At 34.6% G+C, this 19,139-nt stretch overlaps 1 protein-coding gene across 25 annotated transcripts in view; it reads left to right on the top strand.

The window, feature by feature from the left end:
• The window catches only part of PICALM (phosphatidylinositol binding clathrin assembly protein), a 106,986-nt gene that overhangs the window by 63,118 nt on the left and 24,729 nt on the right, over nucleotides 1–19,139 (top strand). For 6 of the 25 annotated variants that reach the window (XM_053559751.1, XM_053559748.1, XM_053559747.1 and 3 more), the window contains exons 12-16: nucleotides 4,048–4,151; nucleotides 10,143–10,292; nucleotides 17,195–17,302; nucleotides 18,830–18,961; nucleotides 19,057–19,087. In XM_053559751.1, the coding sequence (XP_053415726.1) occupies nucleotides 4,048–4,151; nucleotides 10,143–10,292; nucleotides 17,195–17,302; nucleotides 18,830–18,961; nucleotides 19,057–19,087 (525 nt within the window). The remainder of the gene's footprint in view (nucleotides 1–4,047; nucleotides 4,152–10,142; nucleotides 10,293–17,194; nucleotides 17,303–18,829; nucleotides 18,962–19,056; nucleotides 19,088–19,139) is intronic. The other 19 variants (XM_053559753.1, XM_053559749.1, XM_053559741.1 and 16 more) reach the window with 6 other exon arrangements.

Raw genomic sequence — 19,139 nt, 5'->3', positions numbered from 1 at the left:
CTTGCTGTTTAAGCTACATGACATGGAAATACATGGCAACATATTTCCAGACAAATTAGAATTGGCTTTTTCTAAATCTCTGTGTTTTACCTCAGAGTAGTTTAAAGTAGTTTAGAAGTCAGATTCTGTTTTGGATCCTGATTCTGTTATTTCTTAACCTATCTTGAAAAACTTTTCCCAAATGAGATAATGAACCACTATCAGTGGTTCTCGTCTTAAGCAAGCATCAGAATCACCTGGAGAGTTCATTTAAACCATAGATGTCTGGATCTCAACCCCAAATGTTTTAGTAGGGAGGGAGTGAGACCCAAGAATTTTCATTTTATAGTTGTTGGTATTTATCTTTTTAACTCACACTTGAAAGGTCTTTCTCTCACCTGCTGACTCCTATAACAAGCTCAGTGTAAGTTTTGATACTGAAGTGCTGCTTACTTCATGCATTCTGGATGCTACCTGGTCCCTAAAATCTTAGTAGGTATTAAATTTAGTTCTGTGTTTTTCTTAGCTTATTTATTTACCAAGCTGTATTCCTTAATCCCCAATCACATAACATTGGTCCTACTAAGAGACAAGTTCTCAAATTGGAGACTTTGAAAAGAAGTTTGTCTTAGGAGAGATAAATGGAAAGAATTTTGATTGTTTTCTTTTTTTTTTTTTTTTATTAAATCGTAAACACATAGATCATGTATACATTAATGCATTTATGGGGTACAGTGTGCTGATTTCATATAGAATTAGGAACCCTTACATCACACTGGTTAATACATACCTCATCTCGTTTACTTAGTTATTGTGTTAAGACATTTATACTCTATGCTAATAGATCCGACATGTACCCTTGCATTATGCACCATAGGTGTGATCCCACCATTCACCCTCCCTCCATCTGATTACTTTCCCCCTCCTCTTCCATCCCCCCTCTTCCCTCCTTCAACTTGGGCCATAGTTGTGATCTATTTTATGAAAGTGTGAGTGATTGTAAATTGGTTTCATAATAGTACGGAGTACGTTGGATTTTTCTTCCATTCTTGAGATACTTTACTAAGTAGGATATGTTCCAGCTCCATCCATGTAAATGTAAAAGAGGTAAAGTCTCCATCTTTTTTAAGGCTGCATAATATTCCACAGTATACATATACCACAATTTATTAATCCATTCCTGGGTCGATGGGCACTTGGGCTTCTCCCATGACTTGGCTATTATGAATTGAACTGCAGTGAATAATCTGGTGCAAATATCTTTGTTATAAAGTGATTTTTGGTCTTTTGGATATACACCTAGTAGAAGAATTGCAGGATCAAATGGCAGGTCTACTTTTAGATCCCTGAGTATTCTCCATACTTCTTTCCAAAAGGGATGTATTAGCTTGCACTCCCACCAGCAGTGTGGAAGTGTTCCCTTTTCTCCACATCCGTGCCAACATCTGTAGTTTTGGGATTTTGTTATGTGAGCTACTCTTACTGGAGTTAGATGATATCTCACAGTGGTTTTGATTTGCCTTTCTCTGATGATTAAAGATGATGAGCATTTTTTCATTTGTCTGTAGGCCATGCGCCTATCATCTTAAAAGAAGCTTCTGTTCAAGTCCCTTGCCCACAATGAAATGGGATTACTTGTTCTTTTCTTATTAATAAGTTTGAGTTCTCTATGGATTCTGGTTGTCAAATCTTTGTCAGAAGCATAACCTGCAAATATCCTCTCCCATTCTGAGGGCTGTCTGCTTGCTTTACTTACTGTATTCTTGGCTGTGCAGAAGCTTTTTAGTTTGATCAGATCCCAGTAATGTATTTTTGGTGTTGCTTCTATTTCCCCTGGGGATCTTCCTCATAAAGTATTCTCCCAGGCTAATTTCTTCAAGTGTTTCTCCTGTACTCTCTCCAAGAATCTTTATAGTTTCTCATGTCTTAAGTTTAAATCTTTTATCCAGTGAGATTCAATTTTTGTTAATGGTGAAAGTTGTGGGTCCAGTTTCAGTCTTCTACAAGTTGCCAGCCAATTCTCCGAGCACCATTTGTTAAATAGGGAATCTTTCCCCCAATTTATATTTTTGATAGGCTTATCGAAGATCAAATGACAATCAATGTCTGGGTTCATCTCTTAGTTCTCAATTCTGTTCCATATATCTACTTCTCTGTTTTTGTGCCAGTACTATGCTGTTTTGATCACTAGATTTGAAGTATAATTTGAAGTCTATTAGCATGATTCCTCCTGATTTGTTTTTATTTCTGAGTAATGTCTTGACTATTTGAGGTTTTTTCTGTTTCCATATAAAATGAAGTACTATTTTTTCCAGATCTTTAAAGTATGACGGTGGTGCTTTGATAGGGATTGCATTAAATTTGTAAATCGCCTTGGGTAATATGGACATTTTAACAATGTTGATTCTTCCTAGCCGTGACAATGGTATGTTTTTCCATTTGTTAACATCTTCAGCTATCTTTTCGATTAAGTGCTTTCTTGAAAGTGAAACAAGTTATTGAATAAAGAGCTAATAAGTTCACTGGATTTTTATCTCATACTAAAAGTTTTCACCTTTTTTTTTTGTTTTTGAGACAAGAGTCTCACTTTGTCACCCTCAGTAGAGTGCTGTGGCATCACAGCTCACAGCAACCTCCAGCTTTTGGTATTAGGTGATTCTCTTGCCTCAGTCTCCCGAGCAGCTGGGACTACAGGTGCCCGCCACGACCCCCAGCTATTTTTTTGTTGCAGTTTGGCAGGGGCCGGGTTTGAACCTGCCACCCTCGGTATATGGGGCCGGCACCCTACTCGTTGAGCCACAGGCGCTGCCCAAAAGTTTTCACCTTTTTAATTGAAATTAAGGACAATTTTTACAGCCCACTTACAGAATGCCTAATGTGTATTTTTTATTTCTCTTCAAAGCATTAAACACATTTATATGTATATCTACTATCTACAAAACTACATCTAAAAGAGACATGTCTGGAAAACTTACTTTTTTGTAAAAATACAGTTAGAAGGAACAAGTTCCATTCAATAGCACAGAAGGGTGATTATAGTTAATAGTAATTTATTCTATATTTCAAAATAGAAGAGATTTTGAAATTTTCCAACACAAAGAAATGATAAATGTTTTAGATGATGGATATCCTAATTACCCTGTTTGGTTATTACACATGATATGCATAATATGAAAATATCACGTGTACCTTATAAATTTGTACAGTTATTACATATCAGTTTTTAAAAGGAAGACAAAACTTCTGTTTTTGAGAATGTGTAAATGTATTAAAAAACTAGGAGCTGGTGTCTCTAGCACCAGCTCCTTGGGAGGCTGAGTTAGGAGCGTCCCTTGAGCCCAGGAGTTCTGGCCAAGCTTGGACAACATAACAAGACTGTTTAAAAAAAAAAAAAAATTATATTGTTATATACATAAGACCTCCATTCATGGAAACTCTGGGATCTTTTTTTCAGTTATTTCTTAAAATCATATAAAACTCTTGTAGTCAGAAATACATCATGTAAATAGGGCCTTCTGGAATCTGTAGTTAGGAGATGGGGTGGCTTTTATTTTCAGCTGCACATGCACATACAATTTTTTCCCTTTATTTTTGATATGTTTGGATATTGAGATGTCGAGTGGAGGTAAAGTTAATGGATATTTTACTTTGGAGAGTTATTGATATTTCAAATGTGATTTAAGTTCTTTGATGATTAGAAACGGGAAAAATTTTTCTTAAAAGAGTTAAAATTGCCACAATGTTTCATAGTTTAAAATCTTGTTGTTTGGGTTCATTTCAGTATGGAAATTGGTATTTTCCTGGGTAAGTCATTGGTCCTTTCCAGAAGAGGTATTGTTATTTGAGTCCTATAATATTTGGTGATTTTTTTCCAGACCTTGGAAATATCCTGTAATATGAGGGGCATACAATTGTTGTCTTGCTGAAACTGCCCCTCCTTTTGAGGTTTCCTTTATTGGGCTTTTTTTCACTTGTGTTTCCAGTGTTTATATTTTGGAGGGTAGAGTGGTGACTAATGTAGTAAAGTTGATCTAGTAAATAGAACATGTTTCTAAAATATCTTCCTAGCACATCAAAGCTGCCAAATGATCTGCTTGATTTGCAGCAGCCAACTTTCCACCCGTCTGTACATCCTATGTCAACCGCTTCTCAGGTAGCAAGTACATGGGGAGGTAAGCATTGACAAATTCTATTTTAGACATCTCTCCTACCTATTCTGTGATGTTTTATTTATTTGCATAGTTTTTGTTTATACTTGATACATGAAAACTTGAGAAATATTATAATAGCAGTCTATCTCTTGAAGACATTTTCATTTTTTTAAAATGTAGTTTTGGAATTTATGTTTAATTATTAAATGAAGTTTAATGAAGATGATATTAAATGTTAGGAGAAAGAACACATGTATAAGTATGAAGTCATTCTTTTAATGTTGAATTTCTATTCCATAATCAGAAAATGTGTAGTGGTTATTTTGTCTTTTATATGGAAAATAATTTTTTACTTCTGGCAGAAAAAAAAAAAACCTCATCTTGTATGAGTATATGATAAGGTATTAGTAAAACTCAGATGGTATCATCAGGCAGTGAAGTATGTTGTGACCAAGATTCTCATGACAAATTCCATGCTGCTTATATTTTAAATGTTGACTTAATTCAGACATCTAAGATTTTGGTATTCAAAGAATTTTCCCCTACTACTGACAGCAGTGTTTGCTGCCTTTGACTAGTTCTTTGATATTACGGTAACAATGCTGTGATTGTGACCATTGCCTGCCATCTTTGAAAGAGAGGAGAGCTTAGTCCATGTCAATAGTTTTCCTTAGACATCTAGTATGTTTTCAGGTCATCTCCTATGGTTGGTTGTGATGCTGCTGTTTGTGTGCATGTAAGTATTATTTTACAAACAGACACTCAGGAAAATTTCTGGGGAGGTAATAGAAATATTCTAAGAAGGATACTGTCTGTCTAACAGAGAATGGTAAGATACCATAAAATTTATTATTGACTTGTGTAGAATCTGAATTGATAGGCTTACATTTTATAGCAAAGATTAATTATTCTGATTAGTTTTTATGTTATATGAACTTGGCTTTTTTATTTTAATGATTTGAATTTTAAGAACATTTTTTGTTTTAATCAGTGTAACCTGGCTTATTATACCCTCAACGAATCCCCAACAAAAAAAAAAATTAAAAAAAAAAGAACATTTTTTGTTTTATTTATTAAGGTCTACTTCTAGGCTAGAATGTAAGCTTTGTGAAGGCAGGAATTTTTTTTTTTTTTTTTTAATTGTTGGGGATTCATTGAGGGTACAATAAGCCAGGTTACACTGATTGCAATTGTTAGGTAAAGTCCCTCTTGCAATCATGTCTTGCCCCCATAAAGTGTGACACACAAAGGCAGGAATTTTTAAATATTTTGTTCATTGCTATATCAGTGCCTAGAACACTTCTTAATATATGTAATATAATAGGTAGTTTGTAATTGTTTGTAAAATAAGTGGACATTTTCTCTTCTTCTGGCCAGGTTTTTTCCGTCTCAGGGTGGACCATGGAACATAGATAATGAAACACTAAAATACTAGAATTTTAGGCTAATTTTGTAAGCTTTAACTTGATTAAAAGAACTAATTGGCACTGAAGGCTAGTTTAATTTAACTAAATCTTAAGGGCTGTAGTAATTTCTAAAAATGGTAAGATAGTTTGAAGTCAGTAAGTATTTTAGAATTATTTTAGAATGAACAGTAAGCAGCAAATTAAGTTAAGAAAGGAATTTTTTAAAATCCTGCTAAGTTTTGATTTTAGGAGTTCTAATCTGCCAAATTTATGGTATATTTTCTACCTTGTGAATGAATTGTTTTAGGGATTTTAGTAGAATTAAATGACTATTTAAAGAATTTTGATTTGTTTCCTTTTTTAAAAAAAAAAGTACTTGTCTTTCCAAAACATGGCTGAGCAATTGTTTTTCTAAATAAACTAAACATTTTACAGACCGCTTAATTAAATTAATATATATATATATATATATATAAAATATTTCAAAGAATCCCAGTTGTGAAATTCTTTTTTTTTTTTTTTTTTGAGACAGAGCCTCAAGCTGTCGCCCTGGGTAGAGTGCAGTGGCATCACAGCTTACAGCAACCTCCAGCTCCTGGGCTTAAGTGATTCTCTTGCCTTAGCATCCCAAGTATCTGGGACTACAGGCGCCTGCCCCAACGCCCAGCTATTTTTTGGTTGCAGCCATCATTGTTGTTTGGTGGGCCTGGGCTGGATTCGAACCTGTCAGCTCAGGTGTATGTGGCTGGCGCCTTAGCCGCTTGAGCCACAGGTGCCCAGTCAGCTGTGAAATTCTTAATTGTTCTGTCTGGACACTATGTATAATTCATTCTAAGAATTACAACTGAAAGTTTCTACTTGAACTTACTCATATATGAAAGTAAATAGGTTCACTGAGGGAGACTAGAGAGTATTTTAAGCCAAGAAATTTGAATTCTTCGTAATTCATTCAGAGTTCATATCCATGATGTGTAGATCGAGAATTTTTTAAAATTAAAATTAGCTTAAGATAAGTAAATCTTTGATATAAAATTTAATCATAACAATAAATGAGGTATTTTAAAGTTAATCATTTATTTAAACACATTAAATATGTAACATTTCTTATTGTGTTGCTTTTTTTTGTTTGTTTTTTGAGACAGAGTTGTCACCCTGGGTAGAGTACTGTGGTGTCACAGCTCACAGCAACCTCAAACTCTTGGACTCAAGTGATTCTCTTGCCTCAGCCTCCCAAGTAGCTGGGACTGCAGGCACCTGCCCCAGTACCGGCCATTTTATTTGTTGCAGTTGTCATTGTTGTTTTAGCTGGCCCAGGCCAGGTTCAAACCCTCTAGCTTCGGTGTATGTGGCCAGCACCCTACCCACTGAACTACGTATGGGTGCCGCCCTGTGTTGCTTTTACAGCATGTGGTAAAGCAAAAGTGTGATTTTTTTTTTTTTTTTATAACCCCTAATTCTTGCTCTGTGCTGCTCTTGCTTTCTCTTAGCCAAAAATAGATGCCAATAACAGACCTAGTATTTAACTTATTTCTTATAAACACCACAGAGATGATGTATATTTCTAGTCAGAGACAGGTTAGTGATAAGGGGAAGAAAACTTTGTATGTTTATATGAAAGAAGTTTAAGATTCCACTTGAAACTGAAATTGAGGGAGGATACAAGCTCTCCTGTTCACCTGCCTCATTGCGTTATTAGTAAGCCTTTGGTTTTTCAGGAAATGGTCTGGAGTCTAAAGAATTACTGTGGAATACTAATATCTGAGAAGACTTAGGTTTTTATCACCTGAAAACTTTGAGTTATGGCAGATCTAAAAATACACAATTTGAAGCAAGATCTTAAAATTTAAGTCAAGGATAAAATAATTATTCTCAAGTGTAATTTACTTTATTCAAGCTGCCATGAAACACAGAACACTTTTTTGGGGGAGGGGTGTCTCAAATGGTGTCTCAAATATAACAACTTTTACTCCCAATTGAAATTATACTTGAAAACATAAATTCCACATGAAAATTCTGTGAATGTTATGTGAATGATGATACTTTTAAACTTACTATACCTAAGTATTATGGACAAAATTATATAATCTACTGTTTTTATTTTGATTGTAAGATAGTAACTTGAAGTCTAAAAATAGCACCAAGACTCTAGAGGTCTTTCTTTCACTATTTTTTTACTCTGAAAGGTTTTTTGTTTCGTTTTTATTTCAGATTAATATATGGATACATAGGATTAATTTACATTGTTTGCGTTTGTTAGGTAATATTTTATCCGAGTTGTGGTTTAGTCCTTTACCCAGGAGCTGTGCCAAAAACCCCTGTGGTGTACTGATTGGGGGGAGCTTACCAAGCCCCCTGCCCCTCCCCACTTTTTGAATTTAATTATGTTTTTCTCTCATATGAGAAACATACAATACTTTAGGAAAAAATGCAACTTTCTACGAGTAAATTTAGGTATCATTTGTTTAGGACCTCAAGACTTCAATAGGATTGTGGTGCTGTGTTGGTCCTTATTTTAACTCTTTTGGATTGTTTCTCCATGAGTATAGCATAAAATTACACTTTTAAATGATTAATGATAAATATAATGGTTTAAAACTTTTTAATATTTTAAAGGAATTTACAGTAGAGTTGCCAGTCTAGTAGATAAGTTGGAATAGCTGGAACATTGTTATTATCTATCTTAAGTCATTTTTATTCAGGCATAATTTCCTGTGATAGGTTAACATCATCTAGATTACCTAGTATTTTCTCAAGTGAACTAGAAGCTGGTTTTCTTTATTGTTCTATTGATCTGAATATAAATGTATTTGTACATGTTTCTGCATATTCTCTAGGATATTTCATATAGTAAGAAATTATTAAAATTGGGTGCTTAGATAAAACAGTATTAATTGATGGAACAGCTGATAACTAGTAACCTTTCCTGATTATGTCTCTTCATGAACCAATAGATTTGTTATACAAATGTGTGCCCTTTTGTAAAAATGACTTCTCTTGTGGCTTTTTTTGCATAAAATACTAGAGATATGCTTTGTGTTACTTACCTGACAAAATGTAATATCCCTTCAAAACTCTATGCCACTATCAAGTATTTAAAAATAGTTCTTTCAACCTACCCAGTCAACTCTAAACTTAATGCAAGAAGGAATTAGAGTAGCTATCCATACGTTTTTATTTTAGCACATGCACACACAAAACAACTTCTTATGTGTTTTCTTCTTTTTATTTCTGATTTTTTTGTTTGATTCTTTTTTCTTCAGTGTTTCAAATATTGGGAGAGTGGATGGTTAGGAAAGATGTTAAGGCATGACTGAGTTTGAATAGTATAATTAGCAAATTTTGATAACGTTTGTTGGATGCTATTTTTTGAATATGACTTGATGATCAGTAAGAATGCTTAATTCCTAGAAAAGCTTTCATGTGATACAAACATTAAAGTTATTTGAAGGAAGTACTAGGAATGCCTCTGTAGTTATGGCTGCTTGGGAGGCTGAGGCAGTAAGATGGCTTGAGCTCAGGAGATTGAGGTTGCAATGAGCTATGATGATGCCACTGCATTTTATCTGGGGCAACAGAGTAAGACCCTGTCTCAACAACAACAAAAAAAGACATATTAGGTTTAAACCCATGATCTTAGGATTTTCTTAATATATTCCGTTTTTTGTTGTTTTTGTTTTTTGTTTTTGCCAGGGCTGGGTTTGAGCCCACCACCTCTGGTATATGGGGCCAGCGCCCTACTCCTTGAGCCATAGGCGCTGCCTCATATATTCCTTTTTTAAACAGTTGTATTTTGGTTTGTGGAATACTTGCCTTGAATTTATTGACTGTAGGGAAGGAAGTGTGCTTATGGGAAACGAACTGGTCCTGAGTTTAAGTCATACAGTAAAATACAATGACACAGTAATTATCTGATTCTAGAATATTAGATCTAGGATTTGATAGTAGTACCTATTTGGTATCATTCTAGTAGGGAACTAGATTGTTCCTTTAGCAAATCATTTAAGGACTGTGAAGCTCTTAGCTAGACCTTCAAAGCTGTGCCCAGTTTATTAAATGGGCTGTCCTCCATCTTTGTTCTTAATTGTCTGAAATTTCTTTCCCCATCTTTAGATCTTTTTTTCTTATTTACCTTTGAACCTATGTAGGAGTTATCTTGCATATGCTAGAAACAGTCTCTTGCCCCTAATTTGTACTCCTCTTTTTTTGGAGTTTGCTTATATCACACTCACCCTAATTGTTTGTATCAGTTATTTTAGTAAATACAGCTAGACCACTAAATCCAATATATTCCCACCTGAGGCAAGGAAGATGGGTGCAGGGTAGGTGGCTTTTTTATAAAAATATCTTGGTTCTTCTTCTTCTTTTTTTAAGTACCTGGCTGTTAGCTTCCTGGTGTTGGAGAACAAATAAAATGCTTTTTTCCTAAGGATTCATTTTAAAATATGTTAAATGCAATTCTTTCATCTTGGTAATTAGATATTTTTGCATTTAAGATTAATAAACCGTAAATAACTGCTACTTTGCATTTTGCATCTTTTGACTAATTATGATACTAATTTATTTACTTCCTTTCTTCATTTTGCTGTAATACATTTGGACTGCACAGATCCTTTCTCTGCTACTGTAGATGCTGTTGATGATGCCATTCCAAGCTTAAATCCTTTCCTCACAAAAAGTAGTGGTGATGTTCACCTTCCCATTTCTTCAGATGTATCCACTTTTACTACTAGGACACCTACTCATGAAATGTTTGTTGGTAAAGTACCATTTAACCTTTTTTTTTTCCAATTGATGTTTATACTGCCTAAGTATTTTTTACGTATCCATTAATTACTTTTAAAGCACTGCAATAATTACATCAAGTTTTAATATCAAATTTTAAACAAAATGGCAATAATGTAGTGAGGTTTCTTTGACATTAGCATCCCTAATTTTATTTAATATAAACGTTTAGGAAAGAAAATTTTCTTTGATGTTTAACTCTTTTAGTATTTTCTTCTCTATCAAGTTATAGGGCAATAGTCTAGCTGTCTAACATCACGTGCGGTATCCTGTTTTAGTTTGAAGAGTTGGTTGAAGAGTAACATCTCTTAAACTTACATGTTTGAATGTGCTTAAATTTTTTCCTTTGTGCTTGGGAGAGAGAGTGGTTATTACTCTTAGCAGCAATCTTTAATCTTTTATATCTTTTTAAAATGTTGCACATTACAATTTTATATTGTCTAAAATCCATGTATCTATCCATATCCTTCATCCCATTCTAAAGGGTTTCCCTTTATTGTTAGCCTGGAGATAGATGAAAAGTAGACAGTACGTGTTCCACTTAACTAAGAAAACGGGAAGGCACCTTGACTTGAATATTTGAATATCCTGTAATTATAGTATAAAAACCCATAAAAAGTCAAAATTTCACACCAGGTTTATAAAGGGAATAATAAGTTTTTAACTATATACTAAAACTGAAATAAATATCCTGCCAAAAAAGCTTCTAACTGCCTCTCAGAAGATGAAACTGCTTTTATGCAGTTCTCAGAAACAGCTTAAGGTGATGTAAATTTAAGTATTTGATTAAAGTAGCATGCAGAAAATCATCTATGCACCCTAAAGGGAACAGGTGACCACATTCTAAATATTCTGTTAGAAAGGAAAGGAGGGAGGGAAGTAACTAGGAAACAGGTTAATACTGGAAGGAGATTGGAAAAAAATTCTAAGTCGGATATCCTAGTTATGTGTAAGTACTCTGAATAGCTTAAACCACATATGTAATAATTGATTACAGTAATTCCTTTGTCATCGTAATACAAGGTTACCAACCCCTGCTCTCTATGATGAAGAAGAACATAGAAAAATCAGAGAATAGCAGTCTGTTTAGATGCCCTCCACCTTTGTCAGAGGGAAGACTTTCATCTGGCACGATGATCAGTGTAATAGGTAGCTTGTTCTCACTGAAGCTTCAGAAACAATGAGTAGTAAGCGGAGGTTGTGGTCCTAATGTACCATACATACGAATATCTGTGAAAAGGTCTAGGCCTGCTTCCTTTTCATATGAGACAGGTTAATATTGCCTAAAAACTCAATAGCATCATATTTCTTTTTCTAATGAGATGCAGTATTGTATTGGTTTTTTAAAAAAAAAAATTGTTGCAAAAATAGTTTTCTTTGAAACTAGAATACTCATAATAGAGCCTTAAGGTTTTCTTTTTTGTAAGTTGTAATTTGAAGAGTGCCGAGTGCTTAGACTCCCCCGTATTTTTTGTTTTGCTTTATTTTGTTTTTCTCAATTATCCATCGTACTTATAACTGTTTCTCCTTTTCCCTTCTTTCTATTTTTCTTTCTCTTCTTCCTTTCATTCTCCCTCCCCTCTATTGCTGCCTCCTACCTTGTATGCTCTGTCAGAATTTTCTGTGGTACTCAGGTTCATCCTGCCCCTTTTGTGCCGTGTTACTTATGCTGTTGCTGGCTTATGTGGAAATAGGTCAAATTTTAAAATTTCTCTGTTTATACAGGAATGCTTTTTTTGTTCTTAAAATGAGTTTTAAATAAAGCTTGTTAAGAAAAATATATACTTGTTTTTGAAGAACATACCAGTTTTCAACCTAATTTTGTTTACTTTGTCTAATTAAACCCATGGTAATTTTGTGAATAGATGGTATCATCATCTTCCTTTACTCCACACTTAGGACTTTAAATTTTTAGGAAAGTATATACATTTTTTTTTTTTTTTTTTTGTAGAGACAGAGTCTCACTTTATCGCCCTCGGTAGAGTGCCGTGGCATCACACAGCTCACAGCAACCTCCAACTCCTGGGCTTAGGCGATTCTCTTGCTTCAGCCTCCCGAGTAGCTGGGACTACAGGTGCCCACAACAATGCTCGGCTCTTTTTTGTTGTTGTTGCAGTTTGGCCGGAGCTGGGTTTGAACCCGCCACCTTCGGTATATGGGGCCAGCACCCTACTCACTGAGCCACAGGCGCCGCCCCAAAAAGTATATACATTTTAATATTACAACCTTATGGAATTTGAAGTTCCTTGTCTATTTGTCTTTTCATATATATTCTAAGCCATTGCAGTAGCAATAAAACCTCAAAGTCGATAGTAATATAGTTACTTTAAGTTGGCATTAGAATGAATGTTTGACATAACTAAAGAGTTGAGGTTCTTAACTGGCCATAAGATTAGACAAGGCTAAATATTCTTTTTTTTTTTTTTTTTTTCTTTGCAGTTTTTGGCTGAGGCTGAATTTGAACCCGCCAACTCTGGCATATGCAGCTGGTGCCCTACCCCTTTGAGCCACAGGCATCGCCCATGGCTAAATATTTTTAAATATGTAATTTATTAATATATTTGATAGAATATACTTGGATCTCTAGTAAACTTGGGTTTGATTTCTAATTCTTTTTTTTTTTTTTTTTTTTACTTTGAGACAGTCTCATGTTGCCCTCTGTAGAGTGCTGTGACATCTTAGCTCACAGCAACCTCAAACTCTTAGGCTTAAGTGATTCTCTTGCCTCTGCCTCCCAAGTAGATGGGAGTACAGGTACCCGCCACAATGCCCAGCTATTTTGTTGTCGCAGTTGTCATTGTCGTTTGGCAGACCCCGGCTGTGTTCCAGCCCACTAGCTGGTGTATGTGGCTGTGCCCTAGGCGCTGAGCCTGATTTCTAGTTCTTTTATTAATTGTGTGACTTTAAGCAAGTATTTAACCTTTCTAAGCCTGTGAATGTTGATAATGGTGCCTTGTAGGCCAGGCACAATGCATTACGCCTATAATCCTAGCACTGTGGGAGTTCAAGGCTGGAGGATTGAGGCAAGGGATTCAAGACCAGCCAGAATAAGAAGACGACCCTATCTCTATAGAAAAACTAGCTGGACAGTGCAGTGTGCACTTGTAGCTCCAGCTACCTGAGAGGCTGAGGCAGGAAGATTACTTGAGCCCAGGAGTGATCTATAATGACACTATAGCACTCTAACCAGGGCAACAGAGCGAGACGCTGTCTCCAAAATGAAAAATGTCTTTTGGCTTGTCATGAGATTTACATATATGTTTATATGACATCTAGCACTATTTCTGGCACATAAAACTATTTAAACTACCATTAAAACCCATCTTGTATATGTGAACCACTTCATAATTACAGTGGGCTTCTTAACCTAAATTATTGTTTGTCAGATGCCTTTTGAACATTATTTTGACATTGCTTTTGGATTTTAAAATTTCTAAGGATTATTCACCTTTTTAGCCTAGTGTTAGCGTAGAAAAGTCAAGAAGTTTACAACCTCAAATCATTTTTAGTTAATAATTATTATAGCTATAATAAAAATTTGTCTTTCTACATACTAGTTTATAGAAAGTGAAATACTTAGGATTAAAATGAAAAAAATTCTAGTAGATTCTAGAACTAAACAAATTGAGGTTCAAAGTCTTGGTTCTGTCACTTAACAGAATCTTTGGGTAAATTGTCTAATCTTACTTCCCTCATCTGTAAAATGGGGTTAATAATAGTAACTACCTAATAGGGTTTTTGTGAGATTTCATATCCTCTTTATAAAGCCCTTGCCATCTAATAATTGGTGGCACTTACTTTTACAAAAAAGTAGGAAATCCAGTCTATTAATGGAACTACCACCAAAATCTATTAACAGTCCAGCTAATTTTTCTTAAAAGTGTTTGGAATGCCTTTCTGTCCCCAGTTTTATAACTGTCAGTTATTTATTGTTGTCCTCTGGAGATACGCCCTTCAGGCCAGTGGTTTCTAAATGTTAATCCATGGACTGCTGCTGATCAGTGACAAAGTGTTCTGTGGGCCTTGGTAAGATGAAGGAAGATCCACGACAATATAATTATCACATCATAAAGATAACATTAACTTAGAGAGTCTGTTCATTTTTTGTTTGTTTCTAAACTTACCGCTTTGAAATGATACTGTTTCATTCATGTTTTAAGTTTTAAAAATTAAACATTGACAGTCCTGACCGTTTCCCCAAAAGTAACTTCAGACAAAAGGCCATTAAGTTGATGATGTTTATTGAAATGTAATGCAAAACTCTTACCTTGATGCTGTCTGTGTGTGTTACTGGAACTCATTAATTACTTAAAAGATTTTTAGTTCGAAAATATGATGATTGCTTCCTTGGTAGCTAATCAGTGATTGCAATTTATTAAAAATTTACTTTTTACTTTTTTTCTGTGTCTACGTGGAGGTATTAAAACTTTAGACACGCCAGGTGCAGTGGCTCACGCTTGTAATCCTAGCACTGTGGGATGCCAAGGTGGGTGGATTGCTTGAGCTCAGGTGTTGGAGACCAGCCTGAGCAAGAGTGAGACTCCATCTCTACAAATAGCTGGGCGTTGTGGCCAGAATCTGTAGTCCTAGCTACTCTGTAGGCTGAGGCAAGAGGCTTTGCCAAGAGTTTGAAGTTTCTGTGAGGCCATGGCAGGCTATTGAAGGCGACAGAATGAGACTGTCTCAAAAACAAAATAAAACAAACAAAAAAGCTTGAGATACAAGCTCTGGATTACTTTATATGCTTTTAAACCTTTTGTACTTTTAGGTAATAGTACTGCAATATTATGGATTAGTTTCCCTAGGGACCTTAGGAGATGGCTTTTCTCTAAAAGAACGTAATGAAGTTGATAGGCTTATCTCTGATAGCAACCATATTCTGAAAAGCTGGGATAAAAACAGCAGGAGAAAAATAGGAATTTGATACATTGGCCTAGTTTTAAATTGTTTCGTGTCTGTTCTAAGGTAGTATATTACAGTCAAGATTGTGATATACAATGTTTTAAAGAAATACATAAATATATATATAGAGAGAGAGAGAATGTGTAGTGTAGTATATGTACATAATGTGCGTACACTACACTGTTTATACTCCGTTGGTAGCATGTGCACATAATTAAGCATTTTGAGTTGATACATTGACTTTTTATATAAAGGGTTAAGAGAAGAACCAGTAAACCCATGATCTAATTCTTAAAACAGCATGTAGACTTTGAAATGTTCCTAAACTGCTAAAGTCTAGAATTCTAGGAATCCTTTGGTGAATAGTCGGGAGATTTATATATACTAGATTATTTTGTGTTTTGATAGTGTTTGTGTTCTCATTGGGTGACCAGTATCTGAATTAAGAGTAGTTTAAGGGTTGAGTAATTACGGAACAAGATCAAATTGGTACATTCTCGAAAAACTTGTGTCCCACAGAATATTCTTTATTATAGCATATAAGATGCTATTTTAGAATAGTATCTTTGATGTATTCCAGCTTGTATGTTCATTGCTAATAGTAAATCATCATTTTCTGCTTTTTCTGTCTTTGAGGACCTTCTTAGACTTCTCACCAAGTCTTGTCCTACTTTTCACAGTTTTCTTTAAGAACAGTCTTTCTAGTAGACCGCATCACTCTACTTCGTGTCTTCGTGGTGTTCATTAAGAATTAAAGTGGCAGAGAAGAGAGAGTCCTTTAGTAGAAAGGTGGCAGAGAAAAGATAGTGCCTGTGTGGGACTCCAGAAGTCTAACTTGTTCCTAATGGCATAGCTGTTAACTTTCTAATGTCATGTGGTTTTTGTTTTTTTTTTTTTTTTTTGCATTCTGACTTGATAGAATTTAGAGATGGAAGAGACGTTAGGGGCCTTACTACAGCCTTCTTCCACAAGGTGAAAGAATTGCTCATTTGTGATCCTTACTGGACTCCTCTTTATTTGACTATATCTAGTGATTGAGAATTTCCCAAGTCACGTTTCAGGTGCTTTTGATTCTTCTTTTCAGCCCCTAGATATTCACAACTTCACTTAAATGCAACCTGACATAATTGGAAATCCTAATTTGTTACCTCAGCATAGACTGGTTTTAAAGATGTGAGCCGGGTGTGCCTGATACCACCAGCATCAGTGTAACACACACAAAAAAGAATAAAGTTTCCTGTTTATGGTTTTGGTGTTTCAGGCTAGAGTTGTATTAATTAACATATTTGGTAGTATACTTGTCAACCTCATATTGGAAGTAGTAAGCTGAAGATAGAGGATGATTCAGAGTTGAAAGTGATGTATCTTTCTTTTGATATTTGGAAAGCATTTGGATACAAGTGGCTGTAAGGATTGGCAAGTTAACAACTTTCAGAATCCTGTCACTTCTCAGATACACTTAAAGTTTTTAGCTTTTGACTAATTGTTGAAGGAAGGAAGGGAGAAAAGTAGGAAGGAAAGAGGAATACAGGAAAATAGGTAGGCGGTGGGAGAAGGACTTTTATCTCAGGGATACTAAGGTAAGATTCATATTTTATTAAGCACCATAGAGTTCTTATTTTATTCTCAAATGGTCCCTTACACTGTGTATATATTTTGCTACATGCAAAATCTTAGTTTTATTTTGGTTTAGTTTTTAAAAGATTGTCCGCATACAAAATTGAGGTAAAAGATAAGTAAAGATCTTATATCTGTGATGAAACAAACTTGCGGTTCAACATCAGTTGCTTTTATTCACTTATTTTTGGTGAGATGATTTTGTAATGGAAAGTGTAGAAAACATTTTGTTTGAAACACTGGCTCAGTTTTTGGGGAATTTTTTGCTTTTTCGATTTTGTTGTCATCATTCTTAAAAAGCTCTAAGTGTAGAGTTTTTAAAGGTTTGAACTTTTTTTCCATTTTGATTTTTCTCAGGATTCACTCCTTCTCCAGTTGCACAGCCACATCCTTCAGCTGGCCTTAATGTTGACTTTGAATCTGTGTTTGGAAATAAATCTACAAATGTTGTTGTAGATTCTGGGGGTAAGAAAAACAAATTTATTAGAATTACTGTAATGTTCTAATTTAAATTCTGTGTAAGGAAAGATAATGCCTCTTCAGTTAATAATATGTGTAGGTAGATTAAGTTGAGGTAGCCAAAGAAGTTGTCCCCCTTCTCCCCATTCAACAGATGAGAACTTTAAGTCATCCTTTTCTTGTGGCAGCTTAGACTCTGGGAAGGTTTTGTTTGTCTCAAAGCAAAATAAAACAGAGAAAATGAGACTTAGCTCAGTATAAAATGCTGAGTTGCTAGTAACTGTGTGTAGAATGTTGTGCCTTTTTGGGCATATAATTTTTACTTTTAAGAAAGTGAATAATAAACTTACTATTAATGAATGAAATTAGCTGTTTTTGAAAATTAGGATAGTATAACCTGTGGTACATTGACTTCAGATAGTCTATGTGTAAACAACTGAATATAGTAAATGTCGAACGTGTGGGTATAGGGGCTTTTGATTGTGTAAAGGATGATTCTTATTTTAGTTCATTGTCTTAAAAAACTTTCGTAAATCTATAGAGCCAGATTTTTGCTTTATGTTTTTGTTAATACCGTCTTAATTTGAAATTCCTCTAAAACTTTGGCACTCATTAATTCTATTTTTACCTTGGGATGTCCATTGATTTTGTTTAAAAATTAAATTTTAGCCATGTACAGAGAATATATTGAGGTGTTCTTAAATTTATAACATAATTAGCTATCATACAGTAAGTAAAGTAAGAAGCAAGCTTATAAAGAATATGTTTAAACTAAGAATTTATTTTTTTTATACTAGTAGGTTTATAATCATACTTTTTGATACATTTTGAGTTTTTCCTTTTGAATTTTTTTCGCCCAAGAGAAAGGAAACGGAGACCAGTTCATATTTTGTACACTACCATTTTCTTTTTCAAACTCTATAGTCTTTCTAGGTAGTGCTATTGAGTCCCATGGAGGGTTGGTTTGTTTGGATTTGCTTTCATCTTTTACCCTTTGGTAAAGAAGCTTTAAAGTGTTGTTTTCATTTTCAAGAAATATCATTTATAGATGAGTTTATGCAATTAGAGTTGTTTAGCATTTTCTTAGATTAGCTCTCATATTCGGCCCTTTGAAGGGCATTAAAAAGTCTATAAAATATTACTTTTTAAAGTACAAATTTTATTTTAGGGTTACAGAAATGTATTTACAGCCTGTATGTCTTTAGGCATGAAGAAGTCTTCAAAAAGTTTTGCTGGGTCAGGGGAGAGGATTATATTCTGTTTTTTTCCCTTTCTCTAATCCTCTTTAACCTTAATATAATTTTGTCATGAGATAAGAGCAGTGATTTCTATCAAAGCAAATAACAGCCTTTTCAATCAGTTCACTACATACTAGTAAATTATTCCTTTTTCCTTTAAGGGCATCTATATATGCCTATTTTTGTAGAACTTTTCCAGTGAATAAACAAGGAGAAAAGGCAACAACTTCCTTTAGAAAGCTGTAGCACCATAAAGTTCCTTACAAGTTCTGTTTCGTCTGTTTGTAACTTTAAGGCTTTGATGAACTAGGTGGACTTCTCAAACCAACAGTGACCTCTCAGAACCAGAGTCTTCCTGTTGCCAAACTGCCGCCTAACAAGTTAGTATCTGATGACTTGGATTCATCTTTAGCCAACCTTGTGGGCAGTAAGTAATCTTTGGATTCTTTAATCTTCTTTAAAAGAATTAGTTTTATTAAAATGAGTTTAGTTTTAAAATGCTTTCTTTTTCTCCTTTCCTAGATCTTGGCATTGGAAATGGAACCACTAAGAAGTGAGTGTTTTATATTATATTCTTTCCCTATATGTCATTCAGAGGTTCATGT

The sequence above is a fragment of the Nycticebus coucang genome, chromosome 14 (genome assembly GCF_027406575.1).
Source record: "Nycticebus coucang isolate mNycCou1 chromosome 14, mNycCou1.pri, whole genome shotgun sequence".
Lineage (NCBI taxonomy): Eukaryota > Metazoa > Chordata > Mammalia > Primates > Lorisidae > Nycticebus > Nycticebus coucang.
The sequence above is the reverse complement of the archived record's forward strand: the minus strand, read 5'-3'. Positions and strand labels throughout refer to the sequence as shown.